This window comes from Balaenoptera borealis (assembly GCF_965194805.1).
Source record: "Balaenoptera borealis genome assembly, chromosome: 17".
Classification (NCBI taxonomy): Eukaryota; Metazoa; Chordata; class Mammalia; order Artiodactyla; family Balaenopteridae; genus Balaenoptera; species Balaenoptera borealis.
Window position 1 is genome coordinate 2,622,102 of NC_138876.1, and position 26,302 is coordinate 2,648,403.

At 57.9% G+C, this 26,302-nt stretch overlaps 1 protein-coding gene across 5 annotated transcripts in view; it reads left to right on the top strand.

The window, feature by feature from the left end:
- Window positions 1-26,302, top strand: part of SLC45A4 (solute carrier family 45 member 4) — a 74,246-nt gene that overhangs the window by 44,061 nt on the left and 3,883 nt on the right. For 4 of the 5 annotated variants that reach the window (XM_082364878.1, XM_082364882.1, XM_082364880.1 and 1 more), the window contains 3 exons: window positions 22,374-22,562; window positions 23,917-24,096; window positions 24,688-25,715. In XM_082364878.1, the coding sequence (XP_082221004.1) occupies window positions 22,374-22,562; window positions 23,917-24,096; window positions 24,688-25,715 (1,397 nt within the window). The remainder of the gene's footprint in view (window positions 1-22,373; window positions 22,563-23,916; window positions 24,097-24,687; window positions 25,716-26,302) is intronic. The other variant, XM_082364881.1, reaches the window with a different exon arrangement.

Sequence of the window (26,302 nt, forward strand, 5' to 3'; positions counted from 1 at the left end):
CTGGATAAGGGGCCAAACTATTTAGAAGCGTGTTTCATTCTAGAATTCCACATGTGCCTAGTAAAATATTTAAAAAATCTATTTATTTTGGCTGTTACAGGAAAGTTTCTCTGAACATGGTAAAATGTTTCTTGTTCAGAGAGCACAAGCTAAGGCCCAGTGTGGTGCAGATCAGTTAGAGAAGCATGCGGCTCCTTCAGTGATGAACGGGCCCCCGAGCTGGTGTCAGGGCGTGCTGCAGGCAGGTGCACTTGGGCATTTCACAGCACAGCAGGTGCCGTACCTGTCTTGTCAGGCACGTTAATAAAGGAGCAGGCTTGCCACTCTCAGGGTTTAGGTTGCTGTGTTTCAACATGTTTTCCCTTTGGCATCCCGGGTGTTTCATTTTTCGTCTTTAAAAATATGAGGCCTGAGAAGGCTTCCCGTGGCCCGGCTGAGTTAAGAACCTTTTCTGGAGAGTTGGGGGTGGTGGAGCGTGCACCACGTGGGTCACTCTTTGTTCTTTCATCCGTGTGTTGATCACCTCTCATTTATCCTGCTCACCTTCCTCGGGTGCCCACGTGTGCCAGGCCACTGGGGGCGGACAGGACGCCATGTCTGTCCCCGTGCGGCTTAGTCCTCGTGCTGGAGGTGGGGGAGTGACCCGCCTTTGCTGGGAGGAGAAGAGCTGGGGTGAGATGCCGGCCCCCAGAGTCTGGGGCACCCCCTTCCGGGCGGGCTGGGCAGGCCTCTCAGGGTGGGCGGCTCCAGGGCGGCAGTGTGGTGAGAGGCTTGGAGACCACCTTTGTGGCCAGACCTCAGGATGGGGCACATCCGGTGCCACTTAATCTTACCAAGCATTTATTTTGTCCCTTTGATGCGCAGGGACGTGGGTTCGTGGGTTGAGGCCTTAACGAAAGCAATGTGGCTAAGCTCAGGTGGGCAGCGTCGGGCACCATTATTTAACTTCTAGGTCATCTCACCCTGGTTATGGTGACAAATACAGAATTCAGAACCTCTGATTACTGAGAAATAAGTTGATACAATAGGTAGAGATTTGGGAGCTCTTAGTTCCACATTTCCTTGGTGATAAGTTATGTGTATTATGGCTCAAAACCCTGGAACCAACACAGCTCCTTGGAACTTTCACACTTTACAGGTTGTGAGTCTCAACTTCCACACAACTTACATTTCATTGTTTGGTTTTGAGTATTTTCGTGAATTACATGAGACTTGTATCTACTTCAGATATTCCAGGGTAATACGTATTATATATTTTACTATATGATACGTAGGCTAGACATTAAATGTAGCTTTTGAGAGTCGCAGGTACGTCTGTTCCATATAAACATCTAGAAATGATGATGGAAAGAGGGAGGATTGTCATCACAGATGGCCGTGACAAACTGACCCAGAGGGGGTGAAGGTGACCCTGGTCATTGACCCTAAACACTGCATAAGGTCACGGTCATGGGCAGAGCAGGACTGTGGACAGAGGCTGTTTGCGTAGGTTAAAGGAATGATGCTTAATGAGAGTTGTTCCTAGATGGGCTTAGATTGCGAACAGACGACAGATGGCCAGTGTATTTCTCAGGGTTGTACTTTCATTATATTCTTAGGGGCAACATAGTAATCAGAACTTTCTGATTTGAGTCAGAGCTTCTTAAAGTTGTCTGTCACGCCCAGAGGTGTGGTGTTTATTATTGGATCTTGTATATTAATAATTATTAAAGGTGAGACAGTATTCTCCCACTCAGCGTGGACAGTTTGATCCCCTTGATAGACAGATGTCTGTAGTTGGAACCAACACCACAGTTCAGACCAGGAATATTTTCGTCGTCCCAGGAGGCTCCCTAGTGGCCCCTCACGTCAGTCCGCCTTGACCCCCAGTCACCACCCGCCTGCCTCTGTCATGGTTTTGCCCTTTTTCTGAAATTTGTGTAAACAGAACCACACAGTCTGTGGCCTGGTTTCTGCAGTGCCGTTGTGGTCGAGCCGTCCACCCTGCCGCACTGACTAGTAGTACACGATGGAACCGCCCCCCTTTTCTCTGTTCATTCACCAGCTGATGGACATTTGGCTTGTTTCCATTTGGGGGCTGTTTTAAATAAAGCTGCTCTGAGCATCCCCTGCAAGGCTCTGTGCGGACCTGTGTTTCATCTCTCATGAGTAGAGACCTCGGAGTGGGCGGCTGGCCGTACGCTAAGTGCCAGGGTTACTTGATAAGAGAAGACCGTTCCCTCCAGCCTCCACATCCTTGGCAGCATTTGTGTTTCCCTAATGAATATCGACGCTCAGCAGCTTTCCCTGTGCTTAGTGGGCATTCGTGTATCTTAGATGAAGTGTGTGTTCACGTTTTTCGCCGATACTTCAGTCAGGTTGTTTGTCTTCTTAACGAGTTGCGAGGGTGCTTTATTAAAAAGTCCTTTATCAGAGATGACGCCCTTGGGCATCTAGTTCTGTCCGAGGCACCATCCTGTCTTGCTCGCCGCTTCTGCGGCGAGTGGCGGTTTAGACGTGATGACGCGCAGCCCGTCCCCCCCCCGACCAGGCTCTCTTGGTCAGCAAGTGCTTGTCCTCCGCCCCCGGGGAGGCTCCGAGCAGCGCCCGCAGCGCCTGCAGCGCCGTCGTCCTCCCGTCCCTGTTCCTGCAGGTCCCCGCCTTGCCCCGCCCCCTTTCAGGGCAGGTTCAGACCGGCTCACCTAGTGGCCGGTGCCCAGGGGAGGCTCACTGTGTGTGTGTGGAAGGAAAGAACGAGTGACGCGCCTTAGATGCCAGACGTGTCCACATGGCCTCGTCAAAGCCCGGACTCCTGGTTTCCTCGGTCCCGGACGGCCTGCCCCGACCCGGGCACACGAGGCCTCTGGACCTGCTGGCGTGTAGGACACAGAAGGCCTGTGGGGAACTAGGGAACTAGTCAGTGCCCACCCCAAGCGGAGCCATACGCATTGCCCCTCGTTGCAATTGCGTGTGCTTGCCCTTTGAGCGGATGTGGCCAGTCTCTGTTAGAGATGCCCGACCACTCAGATGAGGACACACGTAAATACTATAGAGACCGCATTAGTCACCATCCCACGTGAGGGAGCAGAGGCTGGGAGGGCTGGTCCACCTGCCTCGGGGGAGCCCACGGGGGGAAGTCGGGTGTGTGTAAACCTTGAAGTGTCGGGCCCGTGTTTCAGCTTCAGCGTCCTGGCAGTGGAAGCTGTAGGTTTCACTGTTTGTTACAGACCTTTCTGGTTTGTGGTCTTACGGCCATCCGCGAACAGAGCCCGTTTCTCTGCGTGCTGTGGCAGGCGGGCTGCGCGGTGAGCAGAGCTGAGGGAAGCCAGTGGTTTCAGCTTAAATCCCCAGCCCTCAGCCTGGCCCCTCCCTCCACCTGCATTTCAAGTCCGCTGTGTTGAGGACCAGGGGGGTCACAGGCTGGGAGGTGGAATCATGACTGGTTTCCACGTGCTTCTGTTGTCCCCAGCGGGCACCGAGGTGGGGAGCTCGTCCCCTCCCTGCTGGCTCCACTTCCCGGGGGAGACACTGAATTCTGAGTCCTCTTCCGGGAGGTGAAGCACACACCCTAATCGGGAGGGAACGGAGCCCCACGTGGTCTTGGTTCTGAGACCATGGAGATCCTGACAGCTTTGGGTGCCGGGCCCCATCAGGGGGGCGCCAGGGTGCGCTTCACCTGCTCTGGGAAGGTCCTGCCACATCCCCCCTGTGTGGTTCGCCCCAGTGGCGGGCGTCCCAGCCCACGGCCGCCCATCTCAAGTCATCTGGGATTCACGTGGTAATTTTGTGGCATACTGAAGGGTAGTGGCTTTGTTAGAATCTGTATTTTCTATTTGGTTGGAATAATTCTTTTCATAATTGAGGGTGTCGCTGGAATCGAAATGGCTCCTTCCGAAGGTCGGCGGCCTTGCCGGGCGGGCGTGGGTGCTTCAGGAGCCCGTCTCACGGCGGCCGCCTTGAAAGCCCACCATCTCTTCCCAGGTTCGCATCGCCTGGCGTTGAGGACGGCAGCTGGGATCTGTGTTTGGGTTGGAGTTGACTTCCGTGCCCGTCTGTGAGCTCTGGCCGCGGCGGTGGGGTGGGTACCGGGGAGTCAGCCTCAGCCGCGTGCCTGGGCTCTGCGCGCGCCCTCGCAGGAGGCCGGATCGCTCCTCTTTCCAGCGGTCCCGGGGGCCAGGGCAGGGGCAGCCCCACTGATGACAGGTCAGAAAACCTAAACTGGGCCGAGCAGCTCGTTACCTGGGGCACCCACCACCCAGGGAGCTCCGCAGGTGACAAACCAGGTAACTTCATTCTCATGAGATGGTTCTTTTGCCGAACCAATATCTATTCCTGGTTCCTGACACGGTGCAGTGTGGTGGCTTCTCTTGTTGCAGAGCACGGGCTCTAGGCGCGCAGGCTTCAGTAGTTGTGGCACGCGGGCTCTAGAGCGCAGGCTCAGTGGTTGTGGCTCACGGGCTTAGTTGCTCTGCGGCATGTGGGAGCTTCCCGGACCAGGGCTCGAACCCGTGTCCCCTGCGTTGGCAGGCGGATTCTCAACCACTGCGCCACCAGGGAGGCCCGTAAGTGCAGTTTAAATCGGAACACTGTAAACCGTTTGTGTTTGCTGGCCGCTGGTGTGAAGTGTGGGCCCCGCCACCAAGGACACCGCAGCACTCTTGGCCTCGTCCGCAGGAAGGCTTTTGTCCGGCCAGTTTGGGGCCTGAACTGAGGGCCCCTGATTCCAAGTGAGCACCTCTTGTGCCGGAACCTCTGGACCGGCAGTGCCATCCCTCAGTGCTGGAAGGCGATGCCGCGTTGCTGGGCTGTGGAGGACGGAAGGCCCACGCGAGAGCAGAGGAGGAGGTGGGTGTGACGCCAGGACAGCCCTCCCTCCCTGGTCCGATTGGCCGAGACCTCTGGTCGGCCGCAGAGGGGACAGAAGACCGCATGGGAGGAACGCCCACCTCTCGTGGGAGACACTGCAGGCCAGCAGTCCCATGACTGCCGTCCCGTGAGCTCGGGAGGAACACGGAGCAGGCCCAGTGCGGCCACCGTGGTTCTAAATCCTCCCTCGCCGGGGAGGGTGCCTTTAAAAACTTCAGTTCTGCTGTCTCGAATGTACAGCATTTTCACCAAGTCCAGCGGTCCCGGTAGTGAGACCTGCCGCCCCTCCTGCCCCGCAGCACCTGGTGCTGCCCCTGCAGGCAGCTGGTTTCGCGCGCCCTCGCCAGGAGGTTCCCGCGCGTGTGACACACGCGACCAGCCCCCAGCAGCGGCAGAGAGCATCCAGGGCAGGTAGAGAACCCAGGTCCAGGCGAGAGCAGAAGGCCTGTGGCTCTCTCTCCAGGCCCGACGCTGTGTCCTCCCTGGGGGGGTGGGCCCGCCTTGGCTCCGCCCTCGCAGGAGGCGTCCCGCTGACCTCGGGGCTGGCCACAGGTGCCTTCAGCGTCACCGTCATCTCTCCCGCTTCCTGACAGGCCACGTCTGTTACGCGCTGGATTCCCACCATTCGTCAAACACTGCAGCTTTTGGAGGGGCCTGTAAAAGTATGTTCTTAGGCTTCAGGCTCAAAGCGTCAGATAAAGGAGATCAGAGGGGCACCTATAAAAACTGCTGTTTTGTTAGTGTCGAGGGGGTTCTGGTAAGACCCACAAACTTGAGGCGAAGAAGAGGGTGAAGGTGTGACATGCTGGGGGCTGGGGGCCCAGAGGCCCCTCAGGCATTGCAGCTTCCTGCAGGGCCGGGGGTCTGAGGGCGAGGGAGGGGCCGCCCAGGGGCTTCTGCAGACCAACTCCTGCTGCGTGCCTGGCACTGGAGGTAGGTGCCCGTCGTCTGCACGCCGTGTGTGTGCGTGTGTGTGCGTGTGTATAATGTGTGCGCGTGTGTGCATGGGTATAACGTGTGCCTGTGTTGTGTGTGCGCACGCGCATGTGTATAATGTGTGCATGTGTGTGCGTGTGTATGACGTGCGTGTGCCCTCAGGTGCAGCTGATGAATCTGGCCTCAGAGTTGGGATCAAGTGGGAATGTGGGGTCCCCTCTGGGAGTCTGGGAACAGCTTGCCCAGAGCCCTGAGCAGACCCCCCTGAGAGGCAGGCGCCCTCCTGGGCTGACCCAGTCTGTTCCCAGACAGCCTTCTCCCTTGGAGAGCAGACCCCCACCCTCTGTTTCCTTCTTGGTTCAGGAAGTGTCCTGGAGGGAAAAGGAGAGTCATAGAGGAATGTCCTGTGGTCTCTCAGTTGACAGTGAGACGCCGATTTCTCTCCTGCTTGATGATGGTCGGGGGTGCCGTGATGGCCTGGGGAATGACCAAGTGGTTTGTAGGGTTATTTATGCGGAAGGTTAGCTTTAGTCTTGTCTGTCTCATTCAGGAGGGGTGAAACTGTGTTCATTTTGTATATGTCTGTTTTTCTTCTTAAAACACTTTTCCACTCTCTGTCCTAGCTTAACGTGAATCAGGATTCCTAGGATATGATTTGTCCCAACTTGAACCTCACCTTTTCTTCCTGTGGGAAAAACCTACCCTTTAAAAGCCTGCCTTAAAGAAAACATTGGAAGTTTAAGTGCCTTAAGTGCTCGTCATTTTCCTCCACTCCCGGGATTGCTGAGCGAACCTGACGGCGAGGCCAGGGCTGCTGCAGCAGAGTGGGAACGTGACCCGGGGGCAGCCCCACTGAGTCACCCGCCGCAGCAACACCCTTCTGTAATCCAGGCCCCGGCCCCCTCGCCCCACCCCGAGTTAGAGGTTACAGCCCGGCCCGCCCAGTGCCTTCTTGTGCTGTTGACTCAGGCTAGTGTTCAAAATCCACAGGGCAGCGCCGGGAACACAAGTCTCTGGTGAGAATTGGGCGATGCAGGTTCATGCTGTATCCCAAGTGAAAACGCAGGTCCCCTGTGGCCTCCTTGAGTGAGCACGATGTTGCCCACAGGTGACCTGTGGCGAGTTGCCTTTTGCGTGACACATCTAACGTGGACCTTCCAGCAGGTGTGCTTTGCACTCTGCAGCACTTGTGCAGCTCAGATGTGCCCGCCGCCTTCCTAGGAATCCCCTTTGTGTCTAATGACGCCCCAGGGGCCTTCTGCAGGTGGCATTCTTGGTTGGTCTTTCTGTTTTGTAAAAGCAGATCTAGCACCTCACTGCCCTCAAACAGTTTCCTTCGTGCCACAAGAATTCCTAAGGCATACCTTTCTGGTTCATGCGGTCACCTGGCACTCCTTTTTTTTTTTTTTTTAACATCTTTATTGGAGTATAATTGCTTTACAATGGTGTGTTAGTTTCTGCTTTATGACCAAGTGAATCAGCTATATATATACACACCTGGCACTCCTTGATTTCACGAAGCTGCGTCACTTACGGGCTATTTTCAGAGAATCGGGCCACCATGTCGCCTGAAAGAGGGACAGCTCAAGGAGTCTGCAGGCCTCGTACCAGAAGGCCCGGGAAATGGGCAAGTGGCCGAGGCGCGAGTGGTGGCTCTGGGGACCAGAGCCCAGGGGAAGGACACAGCGCCCAGCTTGTAACTGTGTTTGCTTTCGTTGCCCAAGCCGAGGCGATGCCCACAGGCCCTGCAGTCCCCGGGGCCAGAGGCTTTCAGGCCGCCGGCCCATGCCTGGGACGTGTGAGGACCCTTGCTGTCACAGTGGGCAGGGGGTCCTGAGACGTCTGGTTCTGGGCCCGTCCTCCGTGCCACCGCTGTTCTGTGCATGGGAACCTCCCCTGTGTGGGGATTCGGTCCCTGGGCTGAGAACAGCTCAGAGCGTTTGAGTTTGAATTCTACATTGATGCTTCCATTTTTCATTTTCAGCGAAAACCGGACCAGGCTTGGCCATCCTCCTTCAGGTGGTGGAGGGTTTCTTTGTTGTGCTTCTTATCCAACAGTTCTTTTCGCATCGCTGGAAACTGATGCTGTACAGTCCTGGAGAATGTTATCAGAGGCCCTCTGGGGATGGGTTTCCCCTGGACCTGCCCGCCCTTCGTGGCACTTGGCTCAGCCTGAGGCTTATATTGGGTTGCCCGCCTGCAGGCCCGAGGGCAGGGGCAGGTGTGCTCTGCTCCCCAGGGTCCCCTGGTGTTGGGGGAGGGTGCTCAGGCTGCTCCCGTTGGGACTTGGGGGACGATTGTCCGGCAGTCGGTCCTTCGCTGTGTAGAGAGCGCTGGGCTCAGTGTCCTCGTTGTCCCGTGCCCCCGAGTGCCACCGAGCGAGGGAGCAGGTGCGCCCACAGGGCTGTGGAGGATGGGCCTTGAAAGACTTTCAGTCTAAGTGAAACAATACAGACGCAAAAGTACAAAGACTGTGTGATTCCACTTCCATGAGGACGCCGGGAGTAGAAGGTGGGCCCTGGGGGAGGGGCACGGGGAGTGAGTGAGTGGGGACGGAGTTTCAGTCCTGGGGGGACGGTGGGGATGGCTGAGCAGCAGTGGGAACGTCCCTGATGTCACTGAACCCAGCACCTACCTACAAGTGGTGAGAGTGGTAACTTTTACATGATGTATGTTTTACCCCCATTTTTTTAAATGTGAAAAAAAACTGGATGGGCCTTACAGAATATCTGACTGAAAAGTGGATTTCCTGCTGACGAGAGACTAAGGAAGCCTGAAGGGTGACACATGGCCCAGGCTGGGAGGTGGCAGACTGCCCGCTCTCTCCAGGGGACGCGAGTTCCAGACACACGTGTGTGTCCGTGCCTGGGAGCCCTGACGTGACCACCCACCCAGGCCGGGGGACCCTCGCGGTGCCCCCCAAAGCACAGGCAGCATGCCGGGAGGACAGGCCCGTAAATAGGCAGGAGTTTGTCAAAGTCCCCTGAATTTTGACTGAGATAATTGAAAAACTGTTGTGCAGGGCTGTTTTGTTTGCGTTGGGAAGTCTGGATTTCCTTGTGTTTCAGATCATTGTATTTTAGAAACAATGAAATGTCAGCTGCAGTCCTTTTTCCCAAGGAGCTCTGTGCCTGTTGTTCTTCCATCAAACGCTTATCGAGCACCTACCTGCCAGGTGCCGGGCGTGGTGCCAGGTGCGGGGGGCGCGCGGGAGCAGCCTGAGGCTTCTGCTTCAGGTGGAGCCGCGTGCACGTGGGGGTCCGTGTGGGGATGCCGGCGCCCGCATGCCAGCGATCGAAGGGCTCCAGGTCAGGGAAGACCTGAAGGGAGGTCATCTAGCATGCTGGCGCCGAGGCTGTGCCCTGTGCCCTGTGCCCGGTGCTCACGGGGCCTGGGGTCAAGGCTGTGATTCATGGTCTGGAGGAGGAAGAGTAGGAAGGGCGGTCAGAATACAGGTCACTGCCTGCTCTGTCCAAGGGGAGCATGCGGACAGCAGGAGCGGGACAGGAGGCAACCCCCCGGGCACGGAGAGGGGGCGGGGGATGGGGAAGCTGTGTGGAGGACGTGGCCCTGGGCCTCCTGGTTGCAAAGAGTACGTAGGGGTCAGTGAGCGAAGGTGAGTTGGCACATTCCAGGCCGCGGCATGGCAGGGAGAGGCGTAGCGGGAAGTGTGGCGTGTTAGGGAAGCTGTGACTAAGTCTGCGTGGCATGAGCTTGGTGCAGAGTCGTTTGAGGGAGCTCTGGCCCCTGGTGGGCCAGATCTTAGGCGGCCTTCTATGCCACTCCAAGGGGGTGATTTACAGAGAAACCTGAGCGATTCTGCCCTTTGCCAGTATTGCACACACGAGCAGTGGTAAAGCAAGAATGGTTTTTAGACGTCTTTTTTTTTTTTTAATTAATTAATTTATTTATTTTTTGGCTGCATTGGGTCTTCGTTGCTGCGCGCAGCTTTCTCTAGTTGGCGGCGAGCGGGGGCTACTCTTGGTTGCGGTGCGCGTGCTTCTCATTGCGGTGGCTTCTCTTGTTGCGGAGCACGGGCTCTAGGCACACGGGGTTCAGTAGTTGTGGCTCGCGGGCTCTAGAGCGCAGGCTCAGTAGTTGTGGCGCACAGGCTCAGTTGCTCCGCGGCATGTGGGATCTTCCCGGACCAGGGCTCGAACCCGTGTTCCCTGCCTTGACAGGTGGATTCTTAACCACTGCGCCACCAGGGAAGTCCTACTCTTTGCTCTTAAAAGCAATCCGTATAGAATGTGTCCACCAGCAAAATATTTCCCAGATGATGGTAATTTTGTCATTAAAAAACCAGCTATTTAAATCTTACATGAAACGCATACACATATATCAATAAATTATGTAAATCGTGTATGGATGGAGTTTGTCTTGGGGTGAGTATAGGTTGTTTGTCCCCCGTTTAAGTGGAGAGAGGATGTGGGGTGTATCTTACAGCTTGTAAACTGATGGAAACATCAGAGAAGGAAACTTGAAGGACTGCCACCCATCATGTTGAATTGGGAGTGATTGTTAGAAGTACTTTATCTGCAAATCGCAGTGGAGGTGTATGTAGCACGCAGTGCGGAATGGGCAGAAACTGAAAGCGTGAGTCTCCGTTTGAGGCGGTCAGGGCCGGACACCTGCGCGCTGGGCTGTTGACCGCGGCTGGAAGAGCCCTGCCCCTGGGCCCGCAGAAGGTCAGCACAGCCAAGGGTCGGCCACAGGCTCCGCTCAGGAGGGGCGGGGGCCCCGAGCCTAGCGAGAGGGTGTGAGGCTTCATCAGTTTCAACCAAATTATTTATGTGTCCTTAATTAAAGTCCCTCTAGACTTACACACCCTTGCATTTTGCTGTCATTCCACAGCACGATTAGGGGGTGTCGCTGCCTGCTTTGATGGCAGGTTTCTGGGCCCAGCAGCTGCTCCGCGCAGGCCCACTCGCTCTTCCTCTTCCTCTTCCTCAGCCGGGAGCCCGACTCTGCCCCCTCTCGCTGCCGAAGGCCTTTGGTCCCCGGGTCCTCCCCACGGTCTCCGGACTACGAGTATGTCCTCACGTTCTTCTCGCGTTCTTCACCGTTCTCCGGGCTAGACTGCGGCAGCAAAGCAGGGTTTAACCACAGCCAGACCGGAAGTACACTCTGTGTAGACGCAGCCGCCAGCAGCTGGGTTTGAAGCAGCCGCCAGCAGCTGGGTTTGAAGCGCTCTTCCAGGCACCAGGCGGCCCCCTGTAATCCGACACTCATGACTTATAAATGGGGCCTGACGTGCCTCTCATGAATTTTAGTCATCACCCCACCTCGGGGAGGGCAGGCCAGCTTTAAGGGGAGGACACCCACTTTCACAGCGGGTTCCGAGGGCGCCACGCAGGACAGCACCGCAGGCCAGGGCACGGAAGCCCCGAGAGCCGGGCGGCCGGGAGGAAGGCTCAGAGGCGAGCCTGGACGGGGAGCCAGACCGCGACCGCCGGCTTTCCCGTGTCACCAGCTCTGGGGCCCTGCCGCGCTGCAGTATGGCGAGGCCCTGGCCGTGGCCGTGCAGAGGAGAAAGTTCTGGAGGCAAGCTCCAGGGGTAGGGTGGAGCTGGCACACTCCCTGACCACCCCTGGAGCCCTTTTCTGGTGGGCGGGGTGGAGGGATGCTGGAAGTGCTAACGGAAGGGCAGTGTCGAAACGGGCCCGTGAATAAGGCTCCCACGCCGGCCCAGGGATGTGGCCTGTCACCTGTCAGTCCTCCCCAGGGTCCTGGACAAGGCCGTCTGTGCCGAGGGAGCTGCGGCTCAGGAAGGGAGGTGGCTTGCCCAGGGGTCCATGGCCAGAAAGTGTAGAATCAGAATTCGAGCCTCTCCTCTTCTTGAGAGCAGGCCAGGCCTGAGTCTGCAGCGAACTAGGAGAGGAGAGCGGGGCTAACGGTGCTGGTTCCCGCTTCCCGCTCTTAGAAGTGAGGTCTGCGGACCCCGTGGTAACGATGCCAGCAGCAGTTGTTCCAGTGACCTAATCCCTATACAAATCTGCAGATGACATTATCTTACAGATTTTTGCAGGTGAGGAAGGAGGCGTCCACAGAGTTAGGTCAGTGGTGGAGCTGGGATTTGAACTCGGCTCTCAGCGCCCCTGCCCCTCAGGAGCTGCGCCAGCTGCGCTTGGCGGAGATGTGATAAAGGGAGATGGGGTTAGAGGTTTTTAAAAAATACTCGAGATCTCTATTGATAAAGGTAATAGCAACGTTTAGTAAGAATTTAATTTTTTAAGTTTCCAAACACTTGCTGGTTTTCATGTAATAGCGTTTTCAGGAGGCAGGATATAATGACCAGACCCTGAAGGCCCCGCTGTCTGCAGCCCAGGGGCGTGCTGGAGCCAGCTCCTAAATTCCAGGAATCCTCTGGGTCCGTCCTTGGCTGAGCACACCCATTATTTAAACATTAATTACGCGCTTACAGATGAATTGCGTTGACAAGGAAGGTAACACACTCGCGTGCCTAACTACCTATCCGCCTACACTTCACTGTCCCCGGCCCTTGGAGGTGACCTCTGTGTGTCGTGTCTGCATGTGGAGATGTCGTGCAAAGGCTCTCTGAACCCCCGGTTCACTGACCTCGCTTCGGTACCGTGAGGCCGGCCGGAGGGAGCACTGACTCACGCCGGGGAGGTTGGCCGGCGTCCGCAGGAGGGCTCCCCCCGCCCTAGCGCGTGCTCCTTAACCTTGCTCCACCGGAGCTTTGGGTGTGTTGCTGCCCGCTTGTTATTAAAGCCAGAGCTGTGAATCGCAGCAGATAGGGCGGTGGCTGGGTTCTTTCCCCCCCCCCCCCGACCCTAATTCAGGTCGCAGACTCTCAGAGTTGGGAGAGACCTTGGCTGCCACTGCGTCCAGGCCTTGCACAGGGGCCAGCCTGGGCCGGGGTGCCGAGTGGCCGTCGCGGGGCTCGGGGCGGGCTTGTTCCCCCCACCCGTGCCCTGGGCACGCTTGCTTAGTGCGGCATCTGTTCCGAAGAGCGTGGGATGGGTGGTGGGGAGGGGCCGGTGCTCCAAGTCTGCAGTGGGCTGTGCTCCTGGGAGCTGGGGGAAGAAAGACCCCCGCAGCCAGGCCCCGGCAGAGCAGGAGGGGCGCCCACGGGTTTTCCAGAGGCTCAGTGCCTGCGTGCATCTGGCCGAGGGCATCCTGCTGGGCCCTGGAGGCTCCTCCTCGTTTCAGCATAGGACCACTGCTCCCACCGAGGTGCTGGGCAGCCCCCGAGTGGGGCTGGCGGTTTACTCCCTGGAAACTAAGCCCAGCCTCAGGGCCAACATGAGGGGCTGGAGCGTGTTTATTTTACCGGAAGAAAGGCCGTTCGGAACCTTCTGGAATTTGACTGATGGTGCCTTTGGTAAGTGTGAATCGTGCTATTTCCAGACTACTGCCTCTCCATCCGAAATAGCTCATTCGGCACCACCCGCAGGGAGCACCTAATGCATAAACCGAACGAACTCTATCACATGGCTCTCCCGTCACTGGGACTGGCCCCCGCGTGGCCCCGGTTCTGGGGCCTGTGCCTTCAGGCACCCGTCCCTGCTCTAATGCTGTGATGAGGGACGTCTGTGTTCAGTTCTTGGGCTCCCAGGCCCAGCCCGGGGCGAGTGCCTAGACTCTGGGAAGGGGCTTGGGCCGCACAGGATCCCCCGCACACACGCACAGGGCCCGGCCCGTCGTTGCGGTTCCAAGGGGGAGGCCCCAGAACAGGCATCTGAGCTTCTTTTTTTTAATCCTTCTTCCTACCTTCCCGGGATTCTGGAAGGCTTCTTCAGCTCTGTGGCCCTCCATCCGGCTGGACGAGGGGTTGCCCCCTGCCCAGTGCAGACCCTCTCTGCTCAGGGGGGGCCCTTTCCTCGGTACCATGCCTGTATCCGGGCCCCGGCGCCTCGGCCGGACCCGTGCTTTTTCACGGCTGTGGCCCTCAAGGGGGCTGCTTAGTGCCACGTTCCCCACTGGGTTGGTTACGTTCATCCGGGGTTACTGCAGGCTGCCAAGCGTTCCCACAGAGAGCAGTTCTCATGGCTTTAATGTTATCATGAAGGTTTTGTCTGAGAATACAAGCATATCTTGATGGGGAAGGCTTTGTCTATTGAGAGAAAGAATGTAGTTCCTATTCCCATTTCAGATCTTTTGTTAAAGATTTATAGGCAGCTTTCCCAGTCCCCTGGCCCCCTCCCCCCAGAAGGACCAGTTTATCAAAAAAGCCGCTGTGCTGAATGGGAGGCTGCGCGTGAGTGAGCGTGGCCGCTGTCGCCCGTGACCTCACACAGCCCTCGGTGAGCGGTGACACCCTCGGCGTTTCCTGTGAACGGGGAGCCTTTCTGGTCCCACCATTGTTGTTCATTTTTGCCGGGAAGAAAACAAAAATTATTTACTACACACCGGTGCTGCGTGTGTTTAGAGCCTTGCTGGGAAATGCCGTGTCCGGGGCTCCCAGCGGCAGCCACGCCAGGGACGGACGGGGATGGGGCTGTGTTCTCAGGGCTCGCTCCTCCGGGGCTGCTTTGGGGACGTGATGGGAAGTGTTTGTCTTTCTTGCCCAGCGCGGGGTGACCCCGGCTGTCACCACACCGCCAGCGCTCAGCTCCTGGTGGGCTTGCACCCCATCTGCAGCCCAGGGTGACTTTCAGGAGAACTGGGGACACGGTCGGTCCAGTCAGCCCCTCCTGGGCGCTCCTGCCTCCTCGGCCTGATCAGCTGCCCCTGGTCCTACGGCCTCTGCCCGGATCCCCCTCCGCGGAGGCCTTCCCTGGGTGTGGGGGGTCCCGTGCCGAGCAGGGAGGAGGAGGGGTGCGGGTGGAAGGGCCCGGCAGCGTCTTCACGCAGCAAGCACGTGGTTCTGGCGCCCACGCTCGCCGGGCTCTGTGCCAGGAGCTGGCCCTCGTGCCAACGTCCTCTGCCCTCCTGGGGCCTTCGGCCAAGTCTAATAAACAAGGGCCAGCTGGGTTGGCAGGTAGGTGGCCTGGTGACCTCCGAGGGCAGTTTCGGGGTGGGGGGGGCTCTGGGGGAAACCAGGCTGCAGTAGGGGGAGGGAACGGGAGATGAGGAAGGAGTCGCTTGAACAGGGTCAGGTGGGGGGCGACGATGGCACCGTAACCAGGGGAAGGTGCGGCCCGGCCGCCTCGGCAGCTGTCGGACGGAAGGACAGGCTGGAGCTGGCGGGGGCGGAGGGCAAAGCTGAGGGGCGGCTGGGCTGAGGGTCTGACTCCCTGCCAGCCCCGAGCCATTGGTCTCTCAGGGTCGGTGCGCTGGTGAAGGCGGCCCCGGCTCCGGGGAGCCTCCACAGCGGGTAATCCACGCGTACCTGCACCCCTCCAGCTCCCTCCTGGGGCGGCCAGCGCTCTGGGTGGCGCGAAGCCTGGTGATGGTGGTGTTTCTGGGCGAGCAGGACATGGGTTTGGGGTGAATTGCTAACCAGCACCCAACTTGACGACTTTCCTAATGAATTCCTAAGAGTCACTTTAAATTGCATGCCCGTTTTAATTTCAGTTACATGCGTGTTTTCAGAGAAGGTTGACAGAACTTGCCAGTTCACGTCTGTGCAGCTCGTACCTCACCCTGGTACTGTCACACAGGTCAGAGGTCGCCTCTGCGGCTAAGGGGATGCGCCCACAGAGCACAGGCTCCCCCGACAGCCCAGCCCCGAAAGGCCACCTTCAGCAAACTTAGCACAGGGCACAGCTCGGTGCAGAGGAGCCTTTTGGGGGGGCGAGCGGGCACTCCAGCCCGAGCAGGGGCACACGGGACGGAGTGTGACTCTGGTGACGCGCACTTGAACCTCAGAAGCTCTGCGTGCGGGGTGAGCCGCGCTCTTCCCCGGGCAGGGCAGTGTCCTCAGCGCAGCAGCTCCTTGGGCAAAGTACACACACGACGGCCAGCAGGCACAGGGGCCCCAGGAATGTCAGTGCCGCTGCCCGAGGGGAACTGGCACTGGGTCAGCCTGTCGGGTGCTGAAGCGTGAGCTGCCACGTGAGGGCTCCTTCGGGCTCCTGTCGGGCGCGGGGCGGTCCCGGGGCAGTGCAGACTGCTCACGCCGTGCTCCCTCCCAGGGAGGGGTGAGAAGCCCGGGTTTCCAGGGGGCGCCTTCGGCGAAGATGGCTTTCTCTGTCGCCTTGCATGGCCAGCCTCTCCACGCGTGTCCATGTCGTAGCATGTACTTGGGAAGAGCACAGGCTTTGCATCGGCCAGACCCTGTGTGTCCCACATTTGCCGGCCCGGTCGGTCGCGGGTGGGCGGTGGGCACTTAGCAGCCGAGGGCGAGCTGGGGCCGGGGCATGTCTCCCAGGCACTCCCTGTGTCCTCTGCGGTCAGTCTTCAGCTACTCCCGTCTGACGCAGAGCCTTGCAGCTCACAGACGTTCACAGAATGTTTGTGTAGGCCAGAGAGAGAGAGTGTGGACGAGCAGTTCTCTTGTGACCAGGCCCTGTAGCCCCTCTCAGCGCATGGTCACCACTGTGGTAATGAGCCCATGGCCAGAAGCAAGCGCGGCCACTGTCTGTGCCCCTCCAGCTAAGAGGCCGGATCTTCAAGGAACAGTTTTATCCGTGCAGCTTCCCCTCTAGTGCGTGTCAGCGCTACAGAGCATCCAAAATAGGAGAAGGGCCGGGCACCCGGTGAGCTTCTCATTGTCTTATGGCTTTTCCCCTGAAGATTGGCCTCACATGATGCCGCCCAGAGGGGCTAAAACACAGCTGGGTATCCGAACCCAAGGGCAGAGTTAGAGCCGGGGAACCCCAAATCCCATTTGTCATCTCTACTCGTATTTCTTGGCAGTTCCTGAAATGGGACAGATTTTAGCTAAAGCTAAAAAAACAGGGGAGACAGTTTTGAGTTCGAGTCCAACCAAGTTAATTGTTTGTTAAAACAAAAATATCAACGCTGGTAAAACCCGAGAGGGATTGGGTAGGATGAGTGCATCTCCTAAAGCTGGCTTCTCTACTTCTTGTTACCTATTAGTGTTGATCTCATTTAAAACAGACACTCTTGTGTGTTGGATTTGTGAACAGTACGAATGTATCTCATCCCACCAATGTCAGGACAAAATGACTTTTTTATACTCATTTCTTTTTCAAGAAGAGATCCTGAATATAAGAATAACAGTCCAGCATTTTGTCAGTGTTTTTCAAAATTGACCTATTTTAAGATCATGTTATTCCTAAGTAATGTTCAAAGAGTGATGGGTAATCTGGATAGATACTTTTTTCTTGTATTTTCTCCTAGAAAAACTTTTAAAAGGCAAAAGCTTAACCAATAAGAGTATCAAATCAAATGTCAAGAAAGTATTTCCAGTGTTAGGACAATATACGCATGTGCCTCAAGTTAAACTGTGCAAAAATTTGTTATTAATTTCTTGGGTTTTTAAGCTCTGAAATACATATCAAGTTAAACTTAGTCATGGCTGTTCTAAGATGTACTTAAGGAGAGAAGGAGTCTTTATGTTCATTTTTTTATATGTGTTTTATACCTGCATATCTGTGCAAAAACGCTTTTACCAGAATTATTCATCAAAGTCCAGTTATTGACCTTTGTGGGGGGAAATATATCATTGTTCATCAAAGGAATGTAACAGAATATAGTCTCTGCGACACATCGTTTTACAACGTCTGCGCTACAACTCAATACTGTTAGACATTTGGGGAGAAAAGAAAATGGAAAACATGACTTTCACTCCAGAGAAAAAGCCACAAGGCACCTGACCCCAAGATGATGACTTGTGTTGGAATCATCAGACACGTTCTGACTCTGCTCGGGGACATAAAGGAAAGCAGGCTCTAGGTGGAGAGTAGAAAATCTCAACAGAGAAATAGAAGCTATTTTAAAAAAGAACCAAATGGAAATTCTGAAATTGAAAAATGCAGTATCTGAAATAAAAATTAACCTTTATGATGAGAGAAGATTCAGTGCACTGAGAAATTGGTCTGTAGAAATGACTTAATATGAAGAACAGGGAGAACAAAGGTTGAAAAAAGAAATGAGCAGAGCTTCAGGAAGCAGTGGGACAATGTCTAATATACGTGTAATTGGAGTCCTGGAAGAGAGGAAAGAGAATGGGGCATCAAAATGTGAAGTAAGAAATAACTGAAAACCTCCTAAGTTTGGTGGAAGCTTAAATCTACAGCTTCGTGAAGCAGGATGAATGTAAAGAAAGCCTCGCTTAGGCTCACCATAGTCAAACTGCTGAAAAGCAGCAACAAAGGGGAAATCTCGAAGGCACCAGAGGAAGAAAAGACATGTATGTAGTCATGTGGGCTGTCACAGGCTTCTCGGAAGACAGTGGAATTGTGTCTTGAAGTTCTGGCGGGGAGAGGAGTTGACCCAGAGTTGTGTATCCAGCAAAAATATCTGTTAGGAACAAAAAGTGAAATAAAGAGAATTTAGGTAAATTCTAAGAGCATTTGTCATCAGCAGACCTCTGTGAGAAATGCTGAAGAAGCTACAGACAGTTCTTCAGGCTGAAGAGAAGTGATACCACACGAACACTGGGATCTCGAGGAAGAAGGAAGGAAAGGTATGGAAATGGTAAGATGGGTGGGTAAAAATAAAAGACCAGTTTCCTATTAATTCTTTTAAAATGACTGTTTAAAATAAAACTCACAGCACAGCGTGGGGTTTATCGTGGCTGCAGATGAAACGTATGTGCCAGCTTCAACATAAAGGGGCTTGGGGTAAACGGGCACAGACAGTCACTAATTTCTTATGTGACGTGAACGATATCCACAAATAGACTGAAAATTGACGTGTAATACAGTCTCCAGAGCAGCCACTACAAAATAATGCTAAAAAGCCAATGTGTAAATTAAAATGGAATGTGGAGAAATACTCAGTTAAGCAAAAGAAGGCAGGAACAAGAGGAACGGAGACCCCAGGAGGGGGCAGACTGGAAGCAAGTAGGAAAACGGCAGCCCTGACGTCACCCACGTGAGCAGTTACTCTAAATGTAAGTGACGAAACAACGCCAGCGAGGAGACACACCAGAGTGGATGGAACAGCGAGACCCGCCCATCTTCTCGTAAAACACCGTGACTGACGCCGAGGGGTTGAGGTGAAAAGGTGGGAACAGGCAACCTGAGTCAGCTGGTGGGAGTATTAACCCCAGATAAAGACGAAGCATTGCCGGGGGTACAGAGGGCAGCTCACAGGATGGAAGGGTGGGCTCAGGAGTGAGGTGCGTGTGCTCCTGATGAACAGAGCCTAAGACACGGGTGAAGCAAAGACGGGCAGACTCCAACAGTCATTCGCAGTCATTGTTGGGAAATTTCACACCCCTCTTTCCGCAGTAATAGGGCCGACTGAGCACAACTCAGGAGACAGACAAACCCTGGACAACACACAACCGCGCTGCATCTAGAGCAGGGGTTGGCAGGCGGTTCCTGTTGGGGCCAGAGTGAATGAATGTTCCTGGCGCTCTGGCCGCATGTCTGTAGCAGCTCCAAGCCCTGCCATGGAGCTCAAAGCAGCCGTTCATCAGCGGACAAGTGTGGCCTCGTTCCAATAAAACTTTATTTACAGACACTTTTTACACGTCAGGAAATGTTCTTACTTTGATCTTTTTCGACCGTTAAAAAACGTAGCAACGTTCTTAACAAAAAGGGGCCGCAGAGTTGCTCAGTCGTGTTCCAGAGCATTGACCTTGAGAAGGAGAGGGGTTGGAACGAACTCCTTTCCTCCGAGCAGCGACGGGATGACAGGGGGGCCCTGCTGGCCGCCCTGCCCGGCAGCCCCCCTCCGGCCACGCCCAGCGGAGGTGCCAGGAGGGATCCAGTGCTGACGCCTCCCGAGTCCCCGACATCCGGGCAGGTGCGTGGGATGACGCTGCGGGTCCCGCACCTCCCGTCCCTGGTCCCCTGTCCCCTGTCCCCTGTGAGAGGCCCGGCCGGGGTCGCAGGGCCTTCTCCTCTGTAAAGAGCTCCACCTGCCGTGGCCACAGAAACACCCACCCCCTCTGCCCCCACCGCCCGGCAGCCCATCCGCTTCTCTCCCTCAGACTCAAGGGTGCTGCCCTCCCGACCCGCTCAGTCCCTGAAGCGCCACGGGTCACCCTGTGATGCTTGTCGCCTGGTGAGTTTGCTAATAATGCCCGTGTCCCTGGGAGTGGAAGCTGCCGAGGCCAGGAACCACCGCTCCCCCACGGCACAGCAAGCACAGCCGGTCCCAGGCGTGTCGTGTGCCCGGGCCCCCTGCTCCTGGACCAGCGTTGAGCGCGTTCAAGACCGGGAGCCAAGACGACTGATGCCAGGAGGCATGTGTGTGGTGGGCTGGCTGGGGATGGAGAAGGTGGCCTGGGGCAGATGGCAGGCCTGGCGGGTGAGGGCACCGGGGGATGGGGTGGCCAACCACAGCTGGAGATCAGACCCGGGTTGGGGGCCGGCCAGCAGCAGTGCGCAGGGTCAGAGGTCGGTGGTTGGGGTCTTCAGGCTGACCCCGCTGCAGGTGCACCTCGGGTTTGGTTCAGTTCAACAGTCGTTGGTACCTGCCTCTGTGGGTCCCCGCCCTCAGGGATGCCCGTCTCTTGGGCACGCGTACAGGTGGTGCAGCAGGTGTGGAATTACAGCAGCGGTGGTGAGCCCGGCTGAATGGGAGCCTCCTGGGTGGGTGACCCCCTCAGAGTTCTAAGAGGCACCAGGTAGGGAGGTGAGAGTCAGCAGGTGCAGAAGTCCAGAACACTTCTTGTGCCTGAAGCTGGAGGGCCAGGCCCCCAGGGGAGACGGCAGGCACGGCAGGGAGTCGACGTGTGTGTGCACACATGCCTGCGTGTGTGCAAGTGCGTGCGTGCTGCAGCTCTGCACAGAGCCCCGTCACCAAGCTAGTCACCGTTCGTTAGTAAAGTTGTGACCTTTGAAAAGCCCAGCAGTAGTTAAAGAGTCTGTCCATTGGGGTAAGAATGCTTTCCTTTCTGTCTGAAACCGACTACACCGCACCCGCTAAATGGTTTTGTGCGGGAGCCGTTTTTGAGAAGCCTGATGCTTAGACACCGTGCGTTCTTGAGCGTAGGAAGTGTCGGCGCGGCCGACGTGGCGGTACCGCTGTCGTTTTCCCCGGTGCCTGACTTTGACAGTGAACGCCGAGGACCCGGGCCTGCCATGTAGACCACCGCTTGTCAGCAGAGCACACTCAGGCAGGCTTCTCATTTCCTGAAACACCAGTACGTTCTGCTGACTTGAATCAGGAACAGAATTCGCCCTTCCTAAGGTTCTGTGTGGTGTAAAGGTCGAGGCTGACACCTTGAATTCTAGGCTGAATGCATAAATATTTTAATGGGCACGTTAGCAACGATTTTGAAAGGTGCTTCCCTCCTCCTTTGAAAACGATTTCCTCCTCCTACACAGTTTATTTTTCTTAGTAGTTCAGCACAATATTCCATTTCTCAGCGCCTTTGGTGGTGTAAAACATCAGCTAACAATCGCTGGCGTGCCAAGGCACGCTTTTATTTTTTTATGTAAACTCTTCATTGTAGTATGACATACAGAGAGGTGCATGATCCGAGTCTCCAGCTGGGTGAGTTGTCACCAGGGACCTCCATCCAGATCAAGATCAGAACATACCAGCCCGAAGCCCCTGCCCCTCCCAGGGGCGACCAACACCCTGGCTTCTCCCAGCAGACACTCCTTTAGCCCCGTTGGACATCATGTAAATGGAACCCACAGTGTGTGCCCTTGTGCACCCAGCATGTGCGGGATTCCGCCGTGTTGTCCTGTGTGTGAATGAGCCAGACTCGTTTCTCGTTGTTCCAGTGGCGACGGGCGTTGTTTGTGTTATAGGGAGGAAGCATGTAGAGTGGGGCCGGGGGGTACATAGACTTTGAAATCAGGCAGCCCTGGGTTTACGTCCTAGGCTCCTACTTCTTCGCTCTGTGACCCAGGGCAGATTACCTACCTAAACCTCTCTGAGCTTTAGATGGCCCGCCTGTGAAATGGATACAGTAATCCCTGCCTACCTGGGCAGTTAGGAGGATTAAGCACCAGACACAACCCCCTGGTTCCAGCTGGACACACACTGCGGCTTCCCCTCTTGCTGCCCCTCGGCAGCCACTCAGAAGCCCACTGCTGGGGTCATTTAGTGCGACAGTGGCTGCGAGGGCCCTCTGCAGGACCCTCGTGATAGATTTCAGCTGTGAGGCCCACGATCCCGGGAGCGGGGCGTCAGTCCCCCGCCCGCCTTGTTCTGGGCTGACGGGCTCAGTGCCTGGTCCCCGAGGGTGGCGTTGAGCAGCCCCTGAGACCCCAGGCCCTGGTCAGGGCCAGAGGAATGAGAGGGTCTTGCCCTCGTGCCGACGCCCCTGCAGGAGCCTCTCCACGTGCGCGCGGCGGCCCCGGGCCCGCTGGGTCCTGTGTCCTGCGCCATAGGCTTTGTGCCCGCCTGCCGAGTGCACCCTGGGCAGGTCCCAGGGCACCGGCTCTACGGCCCAGTTCTGGCCTGGGGCCAGCTGATGCTTCCCCGTTGGGCTTTGGCTGATTTCAGACACCGGGCCTGGCAGGTGGGGACGTCTGCCTGGGGGCGCTCTAGCTGGCAGGGGTGTGTGCGCGTGGCCCGAGCTGCCTGGGGCAGGTGGTCTGCAGCGCGCCCGCCCACGTGTGTAACGGCCCGCGTGTCTGTTGCAGGCCTTCCGGAGCAGTACTACAGCCTCACCTGGTTCCTGAGCCCCATCCTTGGCCTCATCTTCACCCCCCTCATCGGCTCCGCGAGTGACCGGTGCACCCTAAGCTGGGGCCGCCGGCGGCCTTTCATCCTCGTGCTGTGCGTGGGCGTGCTCTTTGGAGTGGCACTTTTCCTTAACGGCTCTGCCATCGGTGAGTGTCCTGCAGAGCCCTGACCGGGACTCGATAAGATGTGCAGGTTTAAAGAGTTCAGACCGGCTGGTCCCGGACTGGGCAGCTGTGCCGAGCCCTGGGCGCCCGGGCGGTGGCCAGGCCACGGGCCCCACGTGGGAACGCCGTGGGAACCTGTTCTCAGGGAGCGTTTCCTGTTGTGATCCGTTTGTTTTTAATGCGTATCTGACACCACGTCCTGTTTCCAGCATTATTTCAGAAATTATCTTTTCTCTTTTTTTTTTTTCTCCTTTTCTTAGGCTTGGTATTGAAAATGTCCAGACCTAGTGTGATACTTTTTTTGTTGTTTGTTTTCGTGTACTCGCGGTTTGTTTTGCTTCTTTTTGTTGTTGTTTTGTTTTCAACTGAAACAACTGCACGTGGGAAAATAGGTTTTGCTTGAGAGCAACCGTCAGCACTGGTGAAAAACAAAACCCTGTTTTCTGGCAATGACTTTCTAAGTCGAAGGCTTAATCTGTGTTCTGACATAGGCGAGCCTGCCCCAAGTCTGCATCAGTTCAGGCGGGGGTCACTGATGCTAGAGGCTCAGGGACTGGGGAGGGCGGCGCAGAAAACTTTGCTGTGCGGCCAGAGCCTCGCTCAGTTGCTCAGAGGCTGCGTGAGGCCGCCTGGGGCGAGCTTAGCGCCAGCTTGGTGGGGGCGGCCGAGGAAGGCCTCCCTGAGCTGAGCGCCCACCCACCTCCCCTCCATCCAGATGCCCCCGGATCAGGAGTCCGGGGGTGCCGCCCTCCTGGCACCTGCGGGCTCAGTTTAGAGGGCACGTTGCGGCTTTCTCGAGGACCTGTGTGTGCAGGTGGGCCCGGCCCACCGTGGCCCAAACGCGGCGGCTCGGAGCTCCGGCCCGGTGCCCTCTGTCCTGCTGCGCCTGTGTTGCTCCCGGACGTTGCAGGGTCCAGGTAGCCAGCAGGTTCCTTGCCCTCACGCAGGGCGGGTGTGTCTGAGACCCGCCTCATCTGCAGAGCTCAGGGGCTGGTCCTGGGTTCCAGACCATGAGCCCAGGGCCCCCCCCCCATCACTTCTGTGCACAGAGCGCCCCTCGGGCCCACGGCGGTGAATCCAGTGAAACCAGCTTTAGCTCAGCTGTCAGGGGGCAGGTTGGTCTCTGGGTTCAGGGCCAGACTCGCCTGAGGCAGGTGCGTGATTACGGCTCACAGCCTCCTTCCCAGAGCCAGGAAAGACAAAACTCTCCTTCCGTCAGGAGAGGCTGTGCCGAGGAGCACGTGCCCTTCTGGCTGCGGGTGGGAGGCCGCTGTCTCCCCGGGAGGTCACTGCCTGCCACCGGGCTGAGATCGGCTGCTCCTTTTTGCCCTGTCAGGTCTGTCCCTCGGCGATGTCCCCACCCGGCAGCCCATTGGCATCGTCCTCACGGTGCTGGGGGTGGTGGTCCTGGACTTCAGCGCTGACGCCACCGAGGGGCCCATCCGCGCCTACCTGCTGGACGTGGTGGACAGTGAGGAGCAGGACATGGCCCTCAACATCCACGCCTTCTCTGCCGGTGAGAGTGCGCCCCCCCCCCCCCGCCTTCGCCATCCCCCGCCTTCGCCATCCCCCGTCCTCGCCCCGCTCCTCTGCGGTCGCCAGGCCGGGGGGAGGCTGCTGTCCCAGACGCCGGTGGGCGAGGCAGTGAGCTGGGGGCCTGGCAGGGCCAAGTGACTGTGGTCTGGGGTGGGGGACGTGCTAGCCGGGTGGCCCCAGTCCAGGGCCCTGCGCTGGCTGCTCCCTGAGTCGGGCGGCCTTCCCATACGACGGGAATGTGGGAACGTGAGCTCGGGGGATGGCGGTTAGTGCGGAGAGCGTTCCCAGGGCAGCCGCCTGTTTCTGTCCGAATTCATGAAGCAGGAACCTGTCAGGCCGGGTCCGAACCCGGGCTCAGGTGTCGTTCCTCCTTGCCTTGTTCCTCCCGTTTTCTCTGAGTGGCGGCCCTGGACCCCAGTGTGTGTGTGTGTGTGTGTGTGTGTGTGTGTGTGTGTGTGTGTGTTGTGGGGGGTGTTGAACACCCGTCTGGGTTCCCCCCGGCTCGGCTCCCTCCTTGGGGGCCGAGGCGCCTGCGCCGCTCACTGCTGCCCCGCCCCGCCCCGTCCCTCAGGCCTCGGCGGGGCCATCGGCTACGTGCTGGGGGGGCTGGACTGGACCCAGACCTTCTTGGGCGCCTGGTTCCGGACGCAGAACGAGGTGCTCTTCTTCTTCGCGGCCATCGTGTTCTCGGTGTCGGTGGCACTGCACCTGTTCAGCATCGACGAGGAGCACTACAGCCCCCAGCAGGAGCGCGGCGTGGACGCGGCCGACGCACCGGCCCCCGGCCCCCGCGCCAGCGTCCTGGACGGCGGCGCCCTGTTCCCGGACGAGGTGCAGTCGGAGCACGAGCTGGCCCTGGACTTCCTGGACGCGGGCATCGTGCGGAGCAAGAGCGACTCGGTGCTGCACGTGCCGGACGCCACGCTGGGCCTGGAGCCCGAGCTGCTCTTCCTGCACGACATCGAGCCCTCCATCTTCCACGACGCCTCCTACCCCGGCACCCCCTGCAGCACGAGCCAGGAGCTCGTCCGGGCCCGGCCGCCCCGCCTGCCCCCGCTGCTCTGCGAGCCCGCTGGCGAGGACGAGACCCTGCTGGAGAACCACCTGAGCACAGCCGGGCTCCCCAACGGAGGGGGCTCCCCGCCCCGCGGCGGCCTGGGCGGCTGCAGCCGGGTGGACGTGAAGGCCACGGCGGGCTCCGGGCGGCGGCGCCGGCACATGTTCCGCCGGCAGGCCTCCAGCACCTTCTCCTACTACGGCAAGACCGGGTCCCACCGCTACCGCTACCGGCGCGCCAACGCCGTGGTCCTGATCAAGCCCTCGCGCAGCATGAGCGACCTGTACGACCTGCAGAAGCGGCAGCGGCAGCGCTGCCGCCGCCGCAACCAGAGCGGGGCCACCACGTCCAGCGGGGACACAGAGAGCGAGGAGGGCGAGGGCGAGACCACCGTGCGGCTGCTCTGGCTGTCCATGCTGAAGATGCCCCAGGAGCTGGTGCGGCTCTGCCTCTGCCACCTGCTCACCTGGTTCTCTGTCATCGCCGAGGCCGTGTTCTACACCGACTTCATGGGCCAGGTCATCTTCGAGGGGGACCCCAAGGTGAGCGCCTGGGGCCCCCACTCGGGGCACTGGGGGGGCGGCGGAGCCTGGCTGTGGTGACAGCTTGCTGCCCCGGCGCCCAGCGGGCCGCCCCCAAAGCTGCAGGGGGGTGTGGTGGGCAGCCAGCCAGCGTGCGCCCCTGTTAACACGGTCGGGAGTCGCCATGTGCGCCCGAGAGGGCATTCACGCTGGGGTCCGCGGTGAGCAAACGGCAGGCTTTGGCGCGTGCCGGAGCGCCGAGGAGCCAGAGGCAGGAAGGCCCGCTCCCGCCGCGTACAGACGCGTACAGACGTATACAGACGCGTACAGACGCCGTGTGCAGACGCCGTGTGCAGAGGGTTAAAACGGCGATGTTGTTGGCTCGTGGCCAGGCCAGCTGGGCATGGCTCCTAGTCCCCGCGGCATCAGCTGACTCACACCTGTGCCCGTGTCGCCCAGAGTCGGGTCGGGAGGTCCGGGATGGTCCCAGCGCAGGCTCAGGCCTTCCCGCCCCACGTGGTCCTCACCATCCTGGACTGTCTGAGCTGCTTCGTGCGGCCTCTGGGCTCCAAGAGGGCAGAGGCAGGAGCTGCAAGTCGCATGCGCCA